The 23182-nt window shown below is 39.8% G+C and overlaps 1 protein-coding gene across 5 annotated transcripts in view; it reads left to right on the forward strand.

Moving 5' to 3' along the window:
- The window catches only part of cadm1a (cell adhesion molecule 1a), a 479781-nt gene that overhangs the window by 334143 nt on the left and 122456 nt on the right, over window positions 1-23182 (forward strand). For all 5 annotated transcript variants that reach the window (XM_004551218.5, XM_004551221.6, XM_004551220.4 and 2 more), the window contains one exon: window positions 12977-13123. In XM_004551218.5, the coding sequence (XP_004551275.1) occupies window positions 12977-13123 (147 nt within the window). The remainder of the gene's footprint in view (window positions 1-12976; window positions 13124-23182) is intronic.

The following is a 23182-nucleotide window of genomic DNA, read 5'->3' on the forward strand; positions in this document are numbered from 1 at the left end:
ACACAAACATATATATTCTGTGCTGATTTCTTCAGTTGTAAACATCATGCCCACCTGCATTTATAGGCAGAAGTGTGTTTTCTATACTCTTAAAATCAATCTATTTTATTTTTATCCAACATGTCTTTCTTTTAAAAATGACAGATTACCTTGTTATAGCTTATTCTGGGGCAGTGACCATTACATACAATCTCTGTGTCTGCTGCGTGCTGTTAACAATTCGTAACAGTGTTCTGATAGTTAAGTCTCATCTCTAAACTGACCAATGGGATCGTCTCCCATAAATTCTGTATGTCATATATTTGAAATTCCCTCTGAACAGCCGTGGTTTACAGACAGATTTAGTGAACTGCCTCCTTCAAATCCTTGCCAAGAGGGATTCCACTGTTTGAAGTGGCCAGGCTGTACAAGGATCTTGACCTTTTCTCGGCTGCCTCTAGCCGTCAGGCGGCTGTACTAACACAGCATTCACACGGTAAGTGCTGGTTGGAATGACAAGCTCAAATATGAAAAGCAAAGTCGTAGCTTTTTTTTTTGGCTCTTGTAACTATCGTGCCACAAAGTAATTACACGGTCTGGGAACACTGGGAACATTGTCTTTACAAAGATGTCTGAAAAGCAGGAGGTCAAAAGAACAAACCTCCAGTGTGGACAAAGTAGGTTATAAAAGAAAACAGATCAACAGAAAAATTATTACCCATAAGTATCCACTGCTGTCGCTGAGGAGATAGAGCGGGTCGACCACTAATTGGAATGCTGATGATTCGATCCCCAGCTCCTCTAGTCTGGATGTCAAAGTGTCCTTGGGCAAAGATACCTAACCCCAAAACACTCTCAGTGCAATAGCATTTGGAGTATGTGTGATAGTTACAAAGTGCTTTAAAGCATAGAAGCACTTTGAGTGCTCGGAGTAGAAAAATGCTACCAGTCCATTTACCATGCTGCAGTTACACGCACATGAACGCTTTAATTTTCCTGAGCTATGGGGAATTGTTGGCTACTTTTTGGCTTACAGTCTATTTTATTTCTTCCAAATAAACTGGTTTATGTGAGCAAAATCACATCAGTATGGACATATAATCTGATTTAAAGTTGCAGAGCTTGGTTGCTTGTTGGTTTCTTCACGTTACTACAAATACAAAGGTGACTTGTTAATCATGTATTTTGGGCATGTAGAGCGCATACTGTTAAATTTCCATCACTAAAAGCACTCTGGAGCGATTGCTGGTCATCATTTATAGCCACTCCTATATTAAAGTGGATTTATAATGCGTTATAGTCTTTAGAGAGTTTGTGCAAATGGCTAAAATTGATGTTATCTACATTAAATGTTACTAATTACATACTGTGGCAAGAACCTTTTACTTTGTTTCTTTGTTTTCTCCTTTATGTAAGTTGGGCTGTCCTGGTGCTTTTTTAAAACTTGAGTTTGTAGATCATTTAAGTAACCGAGCGACATGACGAATGTGTAAACACACTGCATAAGTAGTCCCTTAGGGCAACTTGTAAAAGATGCAAAAACATAAATAAATGACTGAATTTGCCTAATTTCGTCCAGTAACTTAATAACAGGCAGTGGTGGGACTGCTGTTCTTTGGACTCACCACCTCATCATTTTCACAATGGTATTCTAGCTGGTCTTAATAACCCACTCCAGAGCCTTTTGGTCTTGGGTCATGCACTTTTCATGTTCTAGCATTTGCAGCTGGAGGGATTTAAACTGCAGTAACGAACAAAAATTATGGACCAAGCATCACTAACGCAAAACACAGAAACCTCCCACTAGTGTCTTGTGTTATGACTGTGCAGATTCTTAATCTGTCTAAAAATGCATGGACAGTCTCTGATTTCCTATTTCTTAATTTTAATTTCCTATAATCCATTCATCCATTTTAACTGGCTATCCAGTAGTTTTTAATACAACAGGTCAATACCCAGAAGATGGCCAAGTAGAGGAAAAAACCTTTAGTCTAAGCTAACTTGGGTTGGCTCTTTTTTGTCTGGTACGATCACACCATCTGCAGCGGTGTTTGGTCTGGCTGCTGGTCTGAAAGTAGAGGAGAGAGAATGTCTGGAAGTCTTCTTGTCTTAATCCAATTTCTGTGCTTCTTTTTCCAACATTGATTAATGTATTTCTGTCATCAGTGATAATATATAATATGTGTTTCAGCAAAATGAGGCAAAAAGTAGGACTTCAAGCAGAAAAAATAAAAATGTCTGCATATCTGCATGCACCAAGGTGAACAATGAGCTGTTATATTTGCTTGAACATGGATGTGCCTCTATTTCTTGTCCTGCTGAGCATTTTCTTTTTTGCATTTTTACTTGTGACAGGAGAAAAAAAAACGAGACTGCTCTGCAGTACTTCCTTGAGCATCATTAGCGTCTTTGATCTGTACTGATTATGGTTGTAAAGAATGACCTCAGAGCTGATATCGCTGTACTTATATACACATGTTCAGAAATCATCTCTGTGCATTCAACACAGACACTCATAATCAATCGTGCTCATGCGCATCTGTGGAAACATGTAATCAGACAGGACCGCTCGCATCGAGCAAGTGCAAAACACGAACACGGTCACTCTCTCTGCGCCTCGCACAAAAGCACACTCACCCACACGCATATTGTATGGGCCAGTGCACAAAGATTTGTCATTTTATCAGCAGGAACCTCACCAAGAAAATAGAAGAAAATGATTGTATGCTGTTCACTAAGCATGTACTCAGATACACGCAGCCCTTTTGAATGTCAAAGGGAAATCAATATCTCTCGATTGGTTGCGGTGATCGCAATCTGTGCTGAGAGCATCACGGCACACAAATGTTAAATATATATAACTATATATAAAATGTACCGTGTTGTATAAGATTACTGTACGTTGCATCATGTTCCTGACTAAAACAAGGCATTAATAAATGCATGTTTAATACCGGAGCTGATAAAAAATGCAACAGCAGTACTATTACTACTAATATCACCACAGGGAGAGCTGATATGTGAAAAAAAGATACATCGACAGACTGATTCTTGGATTAATATTTGATCTTTTCAGCAACCTTTTTATCTTTCAATCCCGTATACAAGTGTCATTATGTACAGAACAAAATCTACAAACCGATTCTCAGAGAGTGAATCAAAGAACATATCCAAGATCATTTTCCAATGCATTTTGATATCTGCATTACAGTGGGTTTAATTTTCCGTTGATAATCGTCATCACTGTCATGGTGGCCATCGCTGTGACCTAACTTAATATGCATACAATTCTTTCCGAATCAAATGGAAATATGCAGCTGTTAGCCTCGGCAAATGGAACATGACATTTTTTCCCTCTTCCGCGGCAGTATTAGTGAATTTGGGCCTGAGGCTAGCTTTGCACAGTGAAGTGTGGAGTGTCATTGTCTGACAACTTTAATCTAGGATTGGCTGCTCTGACTTTTTGACATGGATGGCCACGGGCTTAAATCTTGTCCCCTCTCAGTGCCATGGGCCAAATATGTTGCTGGCTATTGACAAAGCAGCAAATGTTAGATGTACATGTTACTTAGTTCATGCTAGAGCTTAAAAGACACATTCCAACTATTTTAAATATTTGTTTGCATTTGTCATAGCATAAAAATTATTTATAGACCCCTCTAGACCTTCTGGATAGTCACTGGTGTGATTTAATGTCTGTATGCTCTGCTGTTGTTGCTAAGATGTACCTGCTTATACTAGTTAACCCTGTGGAGCTATTAATATGCAGTTAAAACACAACTACTGTGGTGGAATCTGTAATGTTTGAAGATTATTCAGGCAACAAGTAACCTGGGAATACATCAGAATACATCAAGGAGTTTTTTAGTTCATTAGGTAGTCATGATCAGGTGATTTGCCCTGCAGTCAAAATATTTTTTCTCCATCTTTTCTTATTTGCCCTCCTTTAAAAAAAGGACACGCAATGAAAAAACATAAGTGTGGCCCATACTGAATTTGAAGTTTTTTCCTGGAGTGCTGATTAAAGGATGAAGTCTCTGTATCCAAGCTGTACGTTGATTTTCTGCATGTCCTCCCAGTAATTTTGGGGTTATCTCATGGTGTTCTTTTCCCCCCCCATTCCTCCTCTTCCACATCTGCTCAATCCATTTACAATACATTGACACGTTGAGGAAACACTCTTAGATGGTACAGAGGACAGATGATGTGACACTGATTTATTGTTCAGATTTCATGTAGCAGCTTTGCATACTTGTTGTATTTCAAGCTTTGGCTGAAGGTATAGTTATTGCTCAGACTACACATGCAGTAATATCCAAAGGCTACAGGTTTGACTTCTCTAATGAGGCTGAAAAATAAAATAGCACAGACATTTATCAATACACATCCACATGCATTACCCTATATATTCCTTCCACTGCACAGACATCACTTCTACCACAATCATTACTAGAAACAACACTGTGCTCCAAATGTACTCCAAATAATTATGTATCTCCCATATTTGCAACATTAGTTAGCTGATAGAGCCAGGGGGCGGGTAGTGGGTCAGTACAAATATTTGTGTTAATGCCCTGTTCAGCACACAGTGGTCTAATACAATATCCAGTGTCCCAGTACCACACATTTGCCCTCCCAACTTGTCACATTTAGTAATTCTTGGTCAAGACCAGGATTGATCATATTTTGACACACTGAAGACCCTTTCACCAGTGCAGGTTGTGCTCTGGGATAACTTATTGGTTGCAAAAATCTACAAAACATGCAAAAATCTGTATTGTTTCTCAGTCACATTTGGCAAAAAATAGGACGCAAACCTTCTTGCGACCAGGAAAAATCAATGGTTTCCCAGTGAATCCTCTAGTTACAACCCGGCTCTGCTATGCGACAGGGGAGGTAACATAAACGAGCCCAAAGCCAGGACGATCAGATTAAAAAACAAAGTTTATTGCCGAAACTGAAAACCGTTTGTGAAGCGACTCACTAGGCAAGTAAATAAAGCCAACGTACTCTCACACGTTCAAATAACACATTCGAATACAAAGAACACTAATCATAAGGGCAGCGACACATAGACAGAGGTGCAGAGGCAGGAGGTACAGCCTACACAGTCTGTTCACAACAAAGAGTCCCCCTCAAGTGAAGAATCGCCAGCCTTTTGTAGTCGCGGACAGCCGCGTCATTGGTCCGTTGAATGCCGAGGATCCCCCAGCAGCCAATGCTCTATGAGGACCGGCACCCTTGAATTTCCTTACAGGAAGGCCGGCCCACTTCCTCCAAGGCCAGAGGCTGTAACAGCAACCACTTTTGATTGTTTGGTGTTTGCACAGGCTACCTTTCTCTGCACAGTTACGGTTCAGACCGACTGCAATCACTCTCAGACACGCCACCATCACACTGCAATCAATCAGTCTGTGCTAATGAGCACAACTTGCTCATGATGCATCTCTTTCGGTATGAGACTCAAAAAAACGTGTTGCAACTGTTTGTTTTCTGGTTATGAAATAATAATAATACTTTCACTGTATAATTTCTGTAATTACCAACTTGAACCCCTTCAAGCACAAACTGGCTGATAGCAGATTGACTGTCTTACTGCCTTTCACCACAATGATTGGTCACTGCCAACGAGTCAAATTCATTGCATATTGTCACAGTCATTTTTGGTCGTGCTGTAGTTTCTGATCTGGGTTTTTCCTGTCGTGACACCAGCATTTGTTGCAGACATTGTGAGCATTAATCACAGTCTTGCTTTTTGACTTTTACTCTTTACAGTGGCAGAAAAAAAGATAATGTTTTGGATTCAAAATGCCTCTTTTCACAACATTAAACACATAACCACAGCTTCTCGCCATTTTACTGCAGCAACAGTGATGACACCAGCGAAACAACATTTGCCTCTGACTTCAGACACTGGCAGACTCTATCTCAGACACTGAGTGGTGTCTCTTGAAGTCTTTAGGAATGCTCTTTACATTTAAAATCACACAAAGTGGGTACAGAGTGCATTTATCGCCAGTATGTGATGAGCCAGCAGTGAAATTGCCCTCCTAAGTAATGCTGAAGCTGAAATTAAAGTTGCTTTTCTCAGATATTTAAAGTTTTCATTTAAAATATTTCTCTTAAGCAGACTCTTGAAATATTTAATCATTTAGGAAAGCACCAAAGGGATATTTAAGTAATTTCCACCAGTCCCCAAGAGAAAGGTACATTGTTCAAATGAAGCAGAATAAAGCTCATTTATATTTGTCATTCCAAAAAAGCCTTTAAGTTGATTTTTTATTTTTTAATTATTAAAAGCCATTATCTTTTGGATGTAAAGGATAGCAGTCAACAAAAATCTACCATACAGTATTTCATCATTGTCAGTGAGCTCTCCAGTCATTATTATATGCTTTCCTATAATCATATTATACTTTCCAGCAGCTGCTGCAGACTGTGAAGCCTGAGAATATCAGGTCAATAAAGCAGTGATTTATGCCTATACAGTGGCAGTTCCCTGGTCTAGATTCATGCAGATTATTCTACTATTCCGAGTATATGTCATATATTGCATTGGAAATAGGAAAGATGTGCACTCGCAAGCTTTGCTGAATACTAACAAAGCTGTGAGACTGACCAAGAAATGAGCCTTCCAACTTTCCCATGGTGCCTCTCAACTGCTTACTGCTATTAAATCCCCAACACTGCTTACCTGTGTTTGACTTCTGTCTGCTGTTTGCTCGGGTTCTGTCGTTACACTGTTGGTCTCTTCATCTGTCCGGCGGTCAAATGGATGGCAATAGTGCTTTTTTTATTTGTGTCTAAACGCACGAGCTCCTTTTTTAATGGAAAAGGCAAATTAAGTGATGGATTTAAACATTTGGAGGAAATGCATTAAGTGCAGCTCAGGCTAGCAATTACATATCACTCCCACCATCTCTGATGTGCCATTATCATAATGTCTGTTTCAGTTATGAGAGTTTATCTCCTACTGTTGTCATACTGTGCTGCAGGACTGTCAGTGGTAGCTAAATGCACCTCGCTAAAAGCTTCAGTGTGAGACTTTTGTTTGAAGGCAGGGTATCATTAGTCCTTTACTCCTACCCCTCACTTGGTAATCGTGATGCTGCAACACTTGTCACACTTCTTGATGAGTTATCACACATCAAAAAGGGCTTACGGGCACATTATATAAATCCTTCACAGGTACTGAGGAAGCACACGGCCAATCTGCATATTTATTCCACGATCACCTGAAGATACTCTGATGCATATGTCACGGTGACATCCAAACAGCTGTTTTAGGCTCAAACGGGTGACACGGTTATGATAAAATGATCAAAACAGACAGACATTTTTTTTTCCGTTTCACAAAGAAGTAAATACTTTCCACAGGACAAATCACTTCAAGTTTGGACTCAGAAGAGCAGGGAACCAGAAAACTTTAAGCACCTGAGAATAACTTGGTTCTTCACGGTGACCTTCTGACACACTTCCCTCTCTAAACATTTGAGCAAAAAAGAAAAACAAAATGTCACCTTCTAGATTTTTACAGCCGTTGTCCACTCCAATGTCAGGACTACTTTTCTAAAGCTCCTCTGGTGGTGTCGTAGGCAGAGATGGGCAGTAACGCGTTACTTGTAACGCGTTACTGTAATCTGATTACTTTTTTCAAGTAACGAGTAAAGTAAGGGATTACTATTGCAAAATCGGTAATTAGATTACCGTTACTTTCCCGTAGGAACGCTGCGTTACTGCGTTACTAAAACCGTGATTTTTTTTGCGAGAATGTCTCATGACAGTGACGTAAGCAAGTGCGACGTTGGTGACAGCAGCTGTGTGCAGATCAACAATGGATAATATATCGAGTGCGGGAGAGAGTATGAGCGTGCAGCGTTTAAAGTGTGGAAGTACTGACCTTACTTTGAGTTTTATTCCATAAAAAGTGACAAAAACATTAGCGTCCATCGTGCGTGGGAAGAAAACTTCTTTTTACAGCGAAAAAAACCCCTAAACTTCCGAGCAAGCACCGAGTAGCTACGACGTGATGGGAAACTCACAGAGACACTCGCGCGGATTCTTCAACTGACCGCAGCACACCTACACCAGGGTAACCCTCCGCCTACCCTGCTCCTGCTTTACAGGTGAAAATAGAGCAAAAGGACCGCTGAGTCTTTGACTTTATTTATTTTCTGCTGTGTTTTACTTGCATCTGTTTGAAAGAGTGAGTGAAAACACAAAAAATATTTTATTTTATGTGCTGGAATGTGTAGAAAATAGGTTTAAATGTTAAACTAATTTATTCAAGTCAGAGAATGTTGCATATAATTAAATGTTTTGCTTGATGCATAAAGTTAAAAGATTAAAACTGATAAAACAAGTTAAAAAAAGAGACTTTTCCATTTGATTACATTTTGTATGATGGATTATGTAGAAAAAGTAGAATTGGGCTGAAAGATCTATCACTTTATCACCTCTTCAGGTTGTAAATCGTGTTTTTAAAAAGTAACTAAGTAACTAAGTAACTAAGTAATTAATTACTTTTGAAAATAAGTAATCAGTAAAGTAACGGGATTACTTTTTGGGGGGAGTAATCAGTAATTAGTTACTGATTACTTTTTTCAAGTAACTTGACCAACACTGGTCGTAGGTGGCTGTGGCACATGGTTGTTGTTGGCCATTAATTAGTGTAAAGCTCCTCCACCTCCCTGCACCGTTTTCCAGCATGTCAGACTTGTTTATTTTGCACAACAGGAACAATTAAGCAGCTGACAAGACAGCCACCGTTTGAAGTCCTTCCTGCTACTTCCAGTGACTTACAACGCAAGTTAGCAGGCACCTTGCAGCACCCTGCTGCTGCCTTGTAACCTTCAGCGGATGTCTTGAAATGCATTTTGTAGTACGCAAGTAGTAGTAGTATTATCATAACCAGATGCCCACCCTACCACCCACCTCTGCAACATCTTTGAAAAATGAGGTTCGGTCTTGAATATTAAAGACAGTGCGGTTCATTTATTTAGGGCTGTGTTCAGGCCACCGAGGGATGCTGATTTGAATCTCGTTTGTTAAGCTGTCTATCCTTATCTGTCAGCATCAGAGGATGCAATTTCTCTCTTCCCACCTCATCCTCCTTGTCTTCTAAATGGCAGGGATATTTAGAGGTGCTTGACAACTGAGGCATGCAAATTAGCAGTTGATGTTTCCTGTGTTCTTTCAGTTTCCTTCACTGTTCACCCCCCCCACTCCACCCCTGAGTCGGCCCTTTTAGCCTAACTGAGAAGATATATTTGTGATTCTATTTTCATCATCATGTAGGAGGGAATTATGGGCTGGTGGTGGTGATGGTGTGTGTGTGTGTGGGGGGGAGGGGTTCAAACACTTTATCCATAGTTTCTCGAACTGCAATCAGAGTAATGGCAAAACAGCAGCCTCCTTTGTATGGCGAGGAATGGAGGAGCAACAATAGCAGCGTTCATTTATTGGTGCATTTTACATTTGTTTAGCCCCGCATACCGATGTGATGTATTCATATACAGCAGCAACTTCGCACATTATCAGCAGCTCTCATTTTGAATTAAGCATAAATTCAATAGTTATAAAAATAATTTACTAGAAACTCCCAACCCCATTAGGAAGTTGTAGCCTCTTATTAAACTGTTTATAATAGCTGTCATATTTATTAGGTGCGATGCTGCTGCAGTGTGATCCTTCATTATATTAAATTAAAACTAATCAAAAGCAGCATTGGCCAGCAGAGACTGGTGATGATGGTCTCAGATTGCACAATATCAGGCTGAAAATAGTCCGGTCTGACATATGTTGGGCGTCAGGCTTGACAGTTTATTGTTTTATCTGGTCTAGTGTGTCCCAGTGGAAGAAAACCATGGATCTTGTATCCTTGCTGACACTCAGGTGATCTGCACCATGCCAACACGAATATTCTGTGGAACAGTATACATAACAGAGTAATGTCTGAGGAGATGTATGCAGTGCCGTATAGCAGCAAATGTTCCACGCATGCACACCCTCTGCAGGGTGTGAATAGGCCTTCAATCATGGCGTGTCTGCACCGAGTTCATCTGAGTTCACCAGTGTACAGTAGTAACTTTACAAAGAGGCTACCCACAGCTACTCTGCAGAAAGATGCATGAAGTATTTATTGTTCTGTCCTTAACCGTGTCAGCACAGAAAAAGTTTGGGCTGTGTTGTTTCAGTCTTACATCTCCTGTGTGTCTGATATATATATATTTATTTAAAAAAAGGCCTCACTCCTCTGTTCCAGCAGAGTACAGGTAACGTTTGAGGTGCAGGCTTCAAGCTTGTCACTCCCCACACATATATGACATATAGAAATTTGAGAGTAATGAGTAAATAACCACCCGGTTACAGGTGGATTCTGTTGGCATAGAGGGGTCAAAAACGGGAGACAAAAATTCAGTGTATGTCAGTTTTGCAGTTCCAGTATAAACCACCATATAAGAGGGTGTGTTGGGTATATGATGTGAAAGGAGTGGGTGTGTATTAAACAGTGCAGTTCGAGTTGAACTAACTGAACTACCTCACAGGCTTCACTTCATTTTTCTACTCCATTTTCTACTTTTGCACAAGTACTACATTTGGCTTCGAGCACTTCCAAAATGCAGGTGACCTACAGTCAACACTCTGCCTTAATGCCCTTGTATAAACACAGAGATGGAGTCATCAGCACTCGCTGCTGCTCATGATATGCTTCCTACTGTATATAGATCCAGTGTTCGTGGTGCTGTTATAAAGGAAGGTGTGTAGATGTAATGCCTTCTAGTGTCCTGAAGGCTTTTTCGCTCAGTCTCAATGACAGACAAACTTTCAAAGGTAACCAGCTGGAAAAGTCAACCAAGTTTTGAGCAGAAGGTTTGCTCTTTGTGCTAAGTAAGGTGTGGTTGCACTTACCTTTAAAACACATCATGCTGTTCACTGTTCAACAAGACAATTTGACTTTAGTCATGGTGTTTGAATGGGTAAACAGGTTGATAGCCATGTGTAACAACAGAATAATACAGTTAATAAGACGTAAGCTAAATATACCTGTAAACCGGTCGGCACAGGCCCGTACTCCATCAGGCCCTTGTACTCGGTCAAGCCCAGTTGGCTTCTCTATTGTCCTTTGCAAACCAGGCAAAGAAGCTGCTGAGATTTTCAGCCAGCCTTGCATTGTTGTTAGTGGTTTCAGGCTGTAAATTTCTGCTTTACTATTGATAGACTGTAATGAACTGGAACTCTGTCTCCGCCTGCTGTGGATGGGAGTTGAAATTGAATATGTACTCTGTCTGAAGTTTGTGGTTATAGCCCTTATGTGCTTCTTTAAGTTGCCTTTAGCTATACTGCCAGTTATAGCTGACTCAAAGCCAGCAGAGTTTTGTCAACTTTGTCAACTATATACTTCAGCACTCAGCAACCCCACTCTCTAACTTTACATGGTTGGCCTCTTAATTGCTGAGCTATCTAAATGCTTCCACTTTGCAATAATACCACTTACAGTTGATCGTGGGATATGTAAGAGGCAACTCGCAGCTGTGTCGGGATCCTGTTACGACACTCAAATTTAGTGTTTGATTTTGTACACTAGTAGGGATCGGACTGAAAACAGCTGAATCCAAAGATTAAGAGCTGTGGTCCAGTATTTTTGTCTATAAAGCATAGCTAAAATGTTTGACCATTACCTTGCTTTTTGCCATTTCCCAGTTTTAATCAGAGGCATTTTTTTAAATTAACGACTGATATTTATAAACCTCATCATACTTGCTTGGAGGTGGTGACAGCAAAGCCTGTATGTGGAGTTAGAAACAAAATCCCTTAACGTAGGTAGGAGTCAGCAGCTGCAATTAAATCTGTGAATCTATGTTTTCAGATGCACTGCTGTCTTTTAAGGGCTTTAAGTTTAACAATTGCATATTTGCTGTAACTGGATATTGTAATGCAAGAAATGACATTTTGGGGGGGAAAGGAAAAATGTTGTCAGAGAATATTCACTATCAACATTTTTTTTCCATTTGCCAGATGTCTTAATTAAAAACATTTCCTCATTATGCTAATGAAAAACTAATTTGATTACAATTATGCTTCCTTAAAAATGCAGCTACTGTTGCAGTACAATGTAATTTCTAGGAAACAGGTTTGATAGAAGTAATAATAATAATAATAATAAACTTTATTTATAAAGCACACTTAAGAACCAAGGGTATGCCAAGGTGCTTAACAAGTAAAAGTACATTAATGTGTGCTCCTGCAGACCCTTCCACACCTCTACCTGACGGTGCTTTATTCTCTTACAGAAACATGACTATCATATTGAAAAAGTTAGTTATCCGTTTTCCTAATTTGTTGACTTCTTCTGTGCTTTGACTTCCTGTTATCGTTTGTCCATGCTTCCATTTAGCCTGGAGCATCCAGTCATGTGTGTGTGTGTTTGTATCTCACCAATAAAAAATATTGCGGGGATGAACATAACTAGCACCCACCACTGACAAGCTGCCAAGTGTTGGTTTTGTGGTAATCATTTAGAAATAAACCAAAGCCACTCAAGGTCCACCATCAGCCACAACAATAGATGCTACCCCACAGCAAAGTCTGGGACATTATTACTGTAGTTTTTCAAACCAAGTAGCTACAAAGAATCCATTTTTCATTCTTCAGGCAGAGATATTGCTTGTGAAACAAGGAAGCGCAGAAGTCTAACTGGCTACTGATGACCAATGACGCCTGTGACCAATTTTTCACAGCCCGTGGGCTTGCTGAGCGGTTTCCCAGCTTTCTCAGTTCCTGTTTATTGGACACATATTAAGCTGGCTTGGTCCACCACCTGCTGAATGTTGACTCATTAAATATTGCATTGCACTAAAACAGTTGGTCAAAAAAAGTAGAATTACATATCATCTGTTCGATATTTGAAGATCTATATATATATATATATATATATATATATATATATATATATGTGCATATGCTAACGTAATTTCTGTGTCTTTGTTTTGTCCAGTGGTGAGTCAGAACCTGGTGACAGACAACGTGACCGTGGTGGAGGGAGAGATGGCGATCATCAGCTGCCGGGTGAAGAACAATGATGACTCCGTTATCCAGTTGCTCAACCCCAACAGACAGACAATCTACTTCAGAGACATGAGGCGTGAGTGTTGTACAACCTTGAATGACTTCACTGCCATTCTTTATTAATTAGGCTATATTTTTGTGTGTTTGAGTGTGTTGATGTAAGAAAGTAAATTGACTTTTTTTGTAAAAGAAAATCAATTAGTGAAGCAGCTGATGCCTATTTCAGTTTTAAATGTCAGCGTTTTTACATTACAATGCGATGTGCCAAAGAGAGTTGATAATGAGATACCAACATGAATTTAGCAGGCTGATTGGACTTTATTGTTGCTTTTGGTTGCTAAGTATTCAAGCATTGGGTAGAATCAGGCTTTTAGTTTTTATAGGGTAGTGCATTGGAGATTTTAGATATTTAATAACTTACCTTTCTTTCCGTTTTGTTTGAGCTAGCCGATTAGCCTTTGTGAATACAACTAAATCCGGCACGACATGGAATAATTTCTTTGCACAACCTTTCCATCAAAATAAAGGAATTTTAGTTTTACTTTGAAAAGGGGGTGCCTTTTGGGAGTTTTTGAGCCTATACGTGTCACTTCCAAACAGTACCTCAAAAAGAAGTGGGTCGAAATCCAGGAAGCGCTCCTTCTCAAAAGTAATTAAAGCGAGCTTATGGTTGATGGCAGATGATTTCAGCAGTAGTGTTAGACTTAGTTGTGTGTTTTTACTGAGGAAATAGAGATGCTAGGAGACAATCTTGTATATTGTGCGTTGTCGTATTGGAATGAAGCAACAGCAGAAATACGAGGCTACAGGCACGGGACAGTCTGTGGTGTAACGATAAAAGGCTTGGAGCTACAAACAAATTCTGGAGGATCTGGAGTGATGGAGGTATTAGGACAAGTGTAGTCATAGCAAAGTAAATGACTAAGTCAGGTTGACCATTTAAAGAGAACATTCATAAAAACAGCAGTATTTTACATTTTCTATGTGCATCAGATTTCATGCCAGAAGACTAGGGTGTATAATGCATGGGATATACCACGGTTAGACAGCTTCTTGATTTTTATTTATTTTGGAAGCCTTTATGTGGAACATACAATACAACAATATTAAGATATTTTTTTAATTTTTCAGAAAATTAAACAAAATAACAGTAATTCACATATGTTTGACCCTCAAAGTGATCCCCCTTCCCCAGTGTGGACCTCAGTGAAATTGAGTTCAGCTCCCCTCCTTTAAACATTCCCGCTGCTGTGGGAAGAAGTCAGTGAACCTTCAGATTTAATAACTGGTCAAACCTCCTTCGAGAAGGAAACACCTCAAAAAAGTGTTTCCCATGGCAGCAGATCAGGCCTTTACAAAGTTCAGGAACAATTCCTCTTCTGCTGTAGGATGTTTCGTGTGACTGGCTCTCTGGACTTCTGGTCTCTGACTGTGTTGACTCATGGACTACCCCCCCCCCCCCCCCCCCCCCCAAACACACACACGCACACACAATTTTTTCTTTCTATATTAGATTTACTAACATGTTTCGGGTCATTGGTGTCTGGTCGCTGCTGCTTTACCCAACTTCACCCTTCACCCGAGTAAGCAATATTTTTAGATGGAGTTTCTTAAGGACTGGGTGTTTCTCAACCATTAGAAATGGTTGTCTAAAATCACAAACCCCAATCGCTTATCGAAGAGACGTCAAACAACCAGCAGCTTTAGCTGATGAAAGCTTGTTTGCGTTCTTTACTGCTTCTACAGCCTGACATCATCCTGAAATATACCAGGATGCTTTGCTGTTAACTAGAGGAGATGCAAATTTGCTTAGATGAATTTAACTGGATTGCTATGTAACGTAACAGCACAGGATCAAGACCACAATCTACTGCTGACAACTGGCTGCGCACATTTGCAGTATGCTCTATGGGTGTTTGAATTCAAGGTGCCAAATAAAATTGAATTGAATTGCGTATCCAGTTGTAATATACAATCAATTGAGTGCTATAATAAAAATAGATTGTTTGTTCATTATTGTAACTTATGATTATAACCGGGGTAAATTTGGCAGGTCGGATGTGGGGGGGGATTATCAGACAGATGACATCCTGCATGGGCAGGATAATCAGGAACGATTCTGTTCCAGCGTTTCAATATAGAAAAGAAATGCTGTGTGTCAACCAATCTCAGCAGTGGCATCAGAATTCTCTGCAAAAGTGAGATTTGCAGATGTGTCTTTCATCTTGTTGAACTGCAGCTAAGCACCTGACTGCTCTCTGCAACATTCTGCAGAAATTACACACATGGTTTGTTGGCTTTGCATACTAACGCAGCTGCTGTGATAGGCTGACGGAGAGGAGCAGACGCACTCCGGTGTGAAAAGATTAAACCTAATCTGACCCTCTGACCCTTCACTGCATTGTTCACAAGTTAGAGCCCACAGTTTGTGATGCATTTGGGTCTCTTTCAGAGAATGAATTGGGTCGAGAATTAACGTCCTTCCCTGTACAAAGATTTGCATTGCAAACAGCACTTCATGGAAAAGCAGAAAAAGTCCACTTTTAAAGCAGTTTGTATTTTAGATTTTTATGTAGGAATCTGCCACAGCGGAATATTTATTAAGCCCAGTATTCCTTAAAAATTAGGCACTTTGTGCTGGTGAAATTTGAGCTTATTTCATATTAATTATTTTTCATTGGCTCTTCTGACACGGAGAGCAATGTCAATAACATGCTCTTTTATTTCATTTATATTGCATGTGATGTACTAAATAGCATAAAAAGCATCCAGCGATGACGTCGCGTGACATTAATTAATATTCTTCTTACATTATTTGCATTTCCGGGCAGCTACTTTAAGTTTGACCCACATGTCTGCAGCCAGATTAATAGAGAACAAAGTTAGTATAATCCACCGTGTTTAGCTCTCAGCATGTCTGCTTCAATAAAAGCAGCTCATACCCCTAAACATTTAATGACCTGTGTGTTTATTCTTATCCTCCCCAATTATCGTGTCACAGCTCTAATTAGCCGTGTTTAGCTGGACATATTCTGTTCTCTCCTCTGTTGTGCCAGTTTCTTTGTGTTTTTTTAAGCCGCCATGCGAAATGGTGACCTGCTCTTAAAATACACATTGCTCTTAGCAGTTTTCATACTTTTCAAGCTGTATCTTGGAAATGCTTGTTAATCTGCATGTAATTTTATTAGCAGTTTACATTAAAAAAAGAAAAAAGGACGACGTGGACCATATCTGGTAGAATTTTTATGTTGGCAACAATAGGATGTTTTGTATGGTTACACTGAGGTCACTTAATAAAGTCGCAAAATTAGATTTAGCATTCATCATGTTGGTTAGTCTGCTCTAAAAGCAGGCTACATGCTCCACTTTGTACAGATGTGACACCACAGACTCTGGATGGTAATAGATCAAATGACTGCTGCCACCTGAGGGAATTTGCCCCCCGGCCCATGCAACTTAGTCGTTCCATCACAGACACTTGTTCAGGAGAACAAATGAGCACGCAGCTACTGGTGAGGGACAATGACGTCTGGTAATTATTATTAAATATGGTGTTGTCAAACTGTCACCAAGAAAAATGCCCGGTTGAGTCAAATGGCCTATTAATTATGCAGCTAAATATTGCATAGAATTTGCCTTAAATGTAATTTCAAAGGAAAAAAGTGATCTCCAGAGAAATCCTAAAGAACAATCTGTGCGTGAAGTAAAATGTCTCGCTCATTAAATAGTTTTGTAGCCTCTGAACAAATGCAGTCCCCTGCTGAGAGCGATGATGGCAAAGCAATTAGCCGTGGAGGACAGGTAGAATACCAGCGCAAGCGGTATATATGAAATGATGTCGTTTACTAAACACACACACAGGGATGATAGATAGTTTGGTGTTTACATAAAAAAAAATCAAACTAAAACAGATAAATTGTGCTAGTAAAAATAAGTCTAGTCATATCAGCTTTATACTGTATGTATAGCCCATTTAAACCCAGTGAGCTCCATATAAAAATTTTTAAAATCTAATTATTACATAAATAATGGATTAAAGTTGTTTAATCAATAAAGCTGCCCTGACTGACTGCTTATTAATTACTGCTTTTTTTCCCCCTTTTACCATCAAACACATGCTGAGGGACAAAGAGAGAGGGGCACAGATAGTGAGCGGTTACACTGGAGCGTACCAAACCAGGACTTTGCTGAGAAAACTGAGAAGAAACACATCAATAAGGAAAAACTACAGGATAGTAAGAACTGAACTGTAACCTCTAATTGCCTTCACTGCTTTAAGCCTAAAACTCCTGAACTGAAAATTAGCTTCCCTCCAGCCCTGGGCCAAGCAGTTAAGTTTAGGAAAAGATTCTGATCTGGACTCCAACCTATTTCAATTTAACTCCAATTAGGGCTGCACGATTAATCGTTAGAAAATCGCGATCTCGATTCATACTTATGTGCGATCTCATTTCCAAATGACAACGATTTAAAAAAAAAAAAAAAAAAAAAAAAGACGACGACGATTGTACCGCATTTTGATCTGGGACGTAATCTGCATGAAAACAAGCGCTCACTCTTCCTGCTCAACAAATGACAAGGGCGGAGCCTTATACCACGTGATGCTAAAATTAGCAGGGAAAAAACAACGGAGAGCACGTCAGGGATGACGAGAAAGTGACAGGGGAAAATCCGTCCCGGTCAACCACCCAAACATCAATAACGGGAACCTTATACAGCGCTTCCCTATACCCGTCGAACTTCCGCAGGCACAAAGAAATCACGGAGGCCATCACTTATCACCTGACCAAAGATATGGCTCCCATCAACACTGTGCAAAACGAGGGATTTAGGAAAATGATCAACACCCTAGACAAACGCTACACAGTGCCGTCCCGCAACTATTTTTCTATTGTTGCACTACCTGCTCTATACACGCAGCGCCAAGCAACGGTGGAGACAGAATTTCAAGCAGTACAACATTTTGCGGCAACAACAAAACGTGAGACATTTGTTGTTTTTATGTTTATTTATTGTTTTTATGTTCAGTCTCAACTGTTATGAAGTTGATGTGCAGTTAATAAGTGCAATAAATATTTATATTGGAAAAGAAAATCGTGAGAGAATCGTGATCTCAATTCTAAGGCAAAAAATCGTGATTCTCATTTTATGCAAAATCGTGCATCCCTAACTCCAGTGTATTTTTTAAAGTCTCTTCCCAACCTTAACCGAATGTTTTTGTACTTTTACACTAGACTTGAACTTCTGGTGGCAATTTTGGAAATTAGCAATTTCAAAAAAATGTTTATTCATACATGTAGCGTATAGGAGTGTTCAATATAATGATATAAATCGGATGACCATATGAAATCATCTATCATTTCATATTACGCTATTAATTGTTTTGCGGTGTCGCAAAATAAACTGTTTATGGCAATATTTTTTCATCGTTTTGATGGTTGCTGTAGGGGCTATATTAATTTGTTGAAGTTATCTCTTTCTCTTATATTAAATGTAACCACACTACGGACAGATAAGCGACTGTTTTTACGCGTTGTCGTTAGCAACAAAGACGGCAAACCCAGCGTGTGCCTCCGGCGCTGTCTGCTTATTTTCCACATAAACCTTTCACAATAAAGCTGAAGATCCTGTTGAGAATTTTCAAAATAAACCGAAATGATGACGAACAGATAGACCAGTCAAATCCAATGACTCATTGGTTAAAACCAATCGAGGACCTTATTTCTAAACAAGGGGCTGTAGCAAATGTCAACCAAATTTCTGTAGCATGCACATGGTTTGGTTATGAAAAGTCGGACACGGACCAGAAAATTGTACTATGCAAATTATGCATGAAACTGGTCCCCACCTCAGACTCGAACACGGCAAACCTCTTCTACCACCTACGAAACATACTCTGATGGGTAAAATTAAGTGCCAAACCATGCTACCTTTGTGAATGTTACCTACATGCGTACTTTAACGGGTAAAATGAAGTACTCTGATGGGCAAAGTTAAATGGCAAACCGTCATACCTACTTAAATTTGTGCTGGAATTACTCTGTGACAGCAGAAATGTACATAAACTATTTATGGTAAGACGTTTTGCCAAAGTAGGATGGTTTGTCAGAACACCGTTACAACTTATGTCTAAAAATGTATGTTTTCAGGCATCGGTCAAAGCACTCGACTCCATGTACTCAACGCCCAGGTGGAAACACTTCATGCAAGTCGAGTTGCCCGAGATTCACAGAATTTACAGAAAATGTAAATTTTCCTTGTGATATTTATCCATGTCATGACGATAAATGACTTATGAGATTTTGGTCATATCGCACACCCCTAGTAGCGTAGTCTCATAGTATATTTATAGTTTGGTGCCACTGTGCTAACTTCTGCACCACCACGATGCTTAGACAGATACAGAAATATCAACCAAATTTCTGTTGTCCTGTTAACCAAATTATGTAGTTGGTTGAACGCAGCCTGTCTAAGTAATGCAATATACTATACGTTTTTAGTCACTCTATAAGGCACACATTTGCTTTGAAGCCCAAAAATTAGCCCTAGGGAGGGTATATTTATATAAATTCTACTTGTGAGGACAGAAACTGATTTCGTTTTATTTCTGAGGGTTAAGGCCGCACGGATGACAGGACATGAGCTGTAGAGCTGTAGTCCTCTGCTTTCCATGGACAGCCATCAGTGCTGACAGAGATGCATGGCTGTGTCGCACTCGAATCACTTTCAGAAACAAAGAGTGTACACTGCAATCACAACAGTGCTTGTCGTCATACCTGAATAATCAGAGCAACAAGGTAAATGTGTCAGAGGACAATCATGAACATTGCTTCGCTCTAAATTACCCGAAAAACACAGTCAGTGGCTTCACCAGTGACATGGAGTTATTTTGGCAACTATTCCACTCACTTGCGCTCTCAGCCTGACCCAAACAAGACCGGTTGTGTGTGTGTGTGTGTGTGTGTGTGTGTGTGTGTGTGTGTGTGTGTGTGTGTGTGTGTGTGTGTGTGTGTGTGTGTGTGTGTGTGTGTGTGTGTATCTAACCTTCCTCCTACACACTGGCACTGAACAAAGATGCATTCTCTAACATTTGAAGCAAAAGCTGAGTGAGTGTTTGAGCAGAGAAAGTAACGCTCTGTGTCTTTCTCACAGTTCGTATCGTTGTTCCACCACATGATAATCTAATACTGTAATTAAAGACAAAAAAGAAAAACAGCTGACTTTGCGGTTGTTAATTTCCAAAAGGTTTGTGTATAAATAACTGCTGCTTCACAAACAACAATATAATGCATTAATGCTAAGATTTATATATTTATCACCGCGGTCGCTGTGGGATGCAACACAGTGATGTTGCCATGCTAACAGGAGACCAATGCAGTACCTATAATTATCATAAAACAGTAAAGATGATGCACTGATGTAAGAATGATGTAGCACAGTGAGAGGCTTTAGTCACTCAGACATAGAGACCAGTCCCTGACCCCTGACAGCCTCTTGTTGCTAGGGAAAAATACGTTGCTAAGATGTTGCTGGAGGTTGTCATCTTTCATTAGGTGGCATTAGTCACAAACAGGTACAGTACTACTACAGTACTACACCAAAACCTTGTTATTTTCTTCGTCAGATTGTCGCAGTCACCTGTATTTAGCAGAGAAGACTTGATTTATCTGCAAACACTCACAAACTTGAACTTTTATAGGTGGCTGGTGTGCATTTCCACTTTGTGTCACATTTTTCACAGTTTCACAACCACTTGGCGAGTAGTTTGCAAATGTTTGGAGTCAAGTTGGCGTGCAAACTGTTAGCTACTTCCTAAACTTTCTACCAACCAAACAACCACTTGGAGATATTTGGTGCAGCTCTGCATACCTTGATGCAATCAATTTCAGCCACCAACAGGCAGCAAACCACTTGACAACCAGTCAAGGAACACACATCTTTCTCCTAGTGACCCATGGTTGCCAGGGGGGCACCAACAAATCTCTATGTCTGTGTGTGGCCCAATGAATGGGTAAATATAATATTTAGCAGCAAAAGGAAGATAGCAGCTAAATAAGTCCAAGAAACAATGAAAGGAAGTATTAATATCACTATTAAATTCATCCAATGGAAAAGACAAACGGTTGCTCCTTGTTTGATGGCAGTGAGCTGTTTTTGCTAACATGTAAGTCATGAGAATTCAGGCTAATAAAAGACAGAAGTATCAGTAAAAAAGTCCCTTTATTACCTTCGTTGGCTGTTTTTAACCCTAGAAAAAATTACAGTGCACAGCTCACACATTGTGTGCACTGCCTTTTTGATATTAATTATAATAATAACTTTATTTGTACAGCACTTAAAAACTGAGTTACAAAGTTCACCACAGTTTGAATTAAAGTCACCATTAAAGATAACTACGCGTGTTTGAACATACAGACAGTCTAATCAGGGAAACCTGATTTCCAAGCTAGCTTCAGTCTAACACATCCTGGGTCTGACGTTACAGTTGGACATTTCTGAAACACCTCAGCTAGGAGGTGTTTAGGAGGCATCATAAATAGATACCCAGGAGGTGTAGTGAGTCACAAATAAGCCCTTAGCTCAGCCACCATTCAGAAGAAGTTAAATTGCACCACATGTGTCCATGATCTCACTCTTTTGGCCACTACCCAGAGCTTGTAACCATAGTGAGGGTAGGGATGTACATCAACTAGCAAATTGTTTGTTAACAGTAAAATAACCCTTAATTATAGTTTAAGTAACAATTAAATTATAGTCTGTTAGGTTTTAGCCCTTTACTTTGGTCCATTTTTTGTTAAAGTTCCTCTTTCCTTATTTCACTGTGAGCAGTCAGGGTGCTTTATACAACTTGCTTCATTGACCCATTTTTTAATGGTGTTTCTACAGAAGTGCTTACAAGTTCAAATATCAGCGACCTCGACTACAAGCTCAGAGGTCAAGTTTTCAAATAGCCTTTTTCAAATTAATACCGTAGGTATATCTACAAAAAATCTCAGACGAGTTCGAATATAAGTGACCCTGGCCTTGAGGTCAGAGTAACTTTTCTGAAAATCTTGTGAATGTGATAACTTGAGAACATGTTGATTTTGAATGAACGATGTATGATTTTGAAATCGATACCATAGGTTTATCTACTAGAAAGCTGAGGGGTAGCACTGGTGGTTGCCATTATTTTTTTTCTCTGTCAGACACACAGAACATGCTCGGATCAGCATGATGTTCTGCTACCAACAAGACATTTGCACAGTGCCCTCTGGTGGGCAAACTGTTCAACATCAACATTCATAACACAGTTGAAGGGTGTTTCTTCCGGTTCTTTTTTTTTTTTCTTTTTTACTGTTTCTATTAGCCTTCTGAAACCTACATATGTGTGAATGGGTAAGACTGGCTGATATATCAGTCCTGCAATATATATAGATTTGGCTTTAGTTACTTTTTGTAGTTATACATAAAGTTTCCCACAGCCTTCACTATTTTATTTCAAAGTTGAAAAAAAGGAAGGTTCATACATCAGCTTTGCAAATCTAGTGCAAACCTGCATTTGAAGTGTGTAAATCCAGTTCTGTTCATTTTTTGGTGTTTGTCTTCAGTTAAGACTCTATGCATAAACACAAACACACTGTTTATATACACTCATTACTTAATGGTTTATACTTTATGACTCACCAGAGACATCCAAGCACCCGGTGAGGTGGAGTGCCAGGCCCTCCTTCACATTTACTACTCCCTCCTCATTCATCGCCTTTCAAAATGCACCTTCTATATACTATACAAGGGCACGCTCGCAGAAAGCCCTCATGCGTATGCTAAAGCGAACTTGGTATTTATCTGCTGTTGTGCCGAGCCACGGTGAGCTGACTCCCACAAGCTGGCTGTCAAGGGCAAGGTGTTCGTCTTTGACGCAGGCTCCTTGATCTTCTGTGATCCCTCCCAGGCATCTTCGCTGCAGCTGCACTGCTTCATTATGACATAACCTCCACTAGGCTGCTTCCAAACAACATTGCCCCCTTCAAAATATCACATCTGCCATCGCAGTCTGAATTCGCAATGGTGGATTATCTTTGTGAGTGTGAGATGGAAAGCAAGAAGGAGTAAAGAGACAGAAAAAGAAGAGTGCTTTGAAACCTGCTCCAGT

The sequence above is a fragment of the Maylandia zebra genome, linkage group LG10 (assembly GCF_041146795.1).
Source record: "Maylandia zebra isolate NMK-2024a linkage group LG10, Mzebra_GT3a, whole genome shotgun sequence".
Taxonomy (NCBI): domain Eukaryota; kingdom Metazoa; phylum Chordata; class Actinopteri; order Cichliformes; family Cichlidae; genus Maylandia; species Maylandia zebra.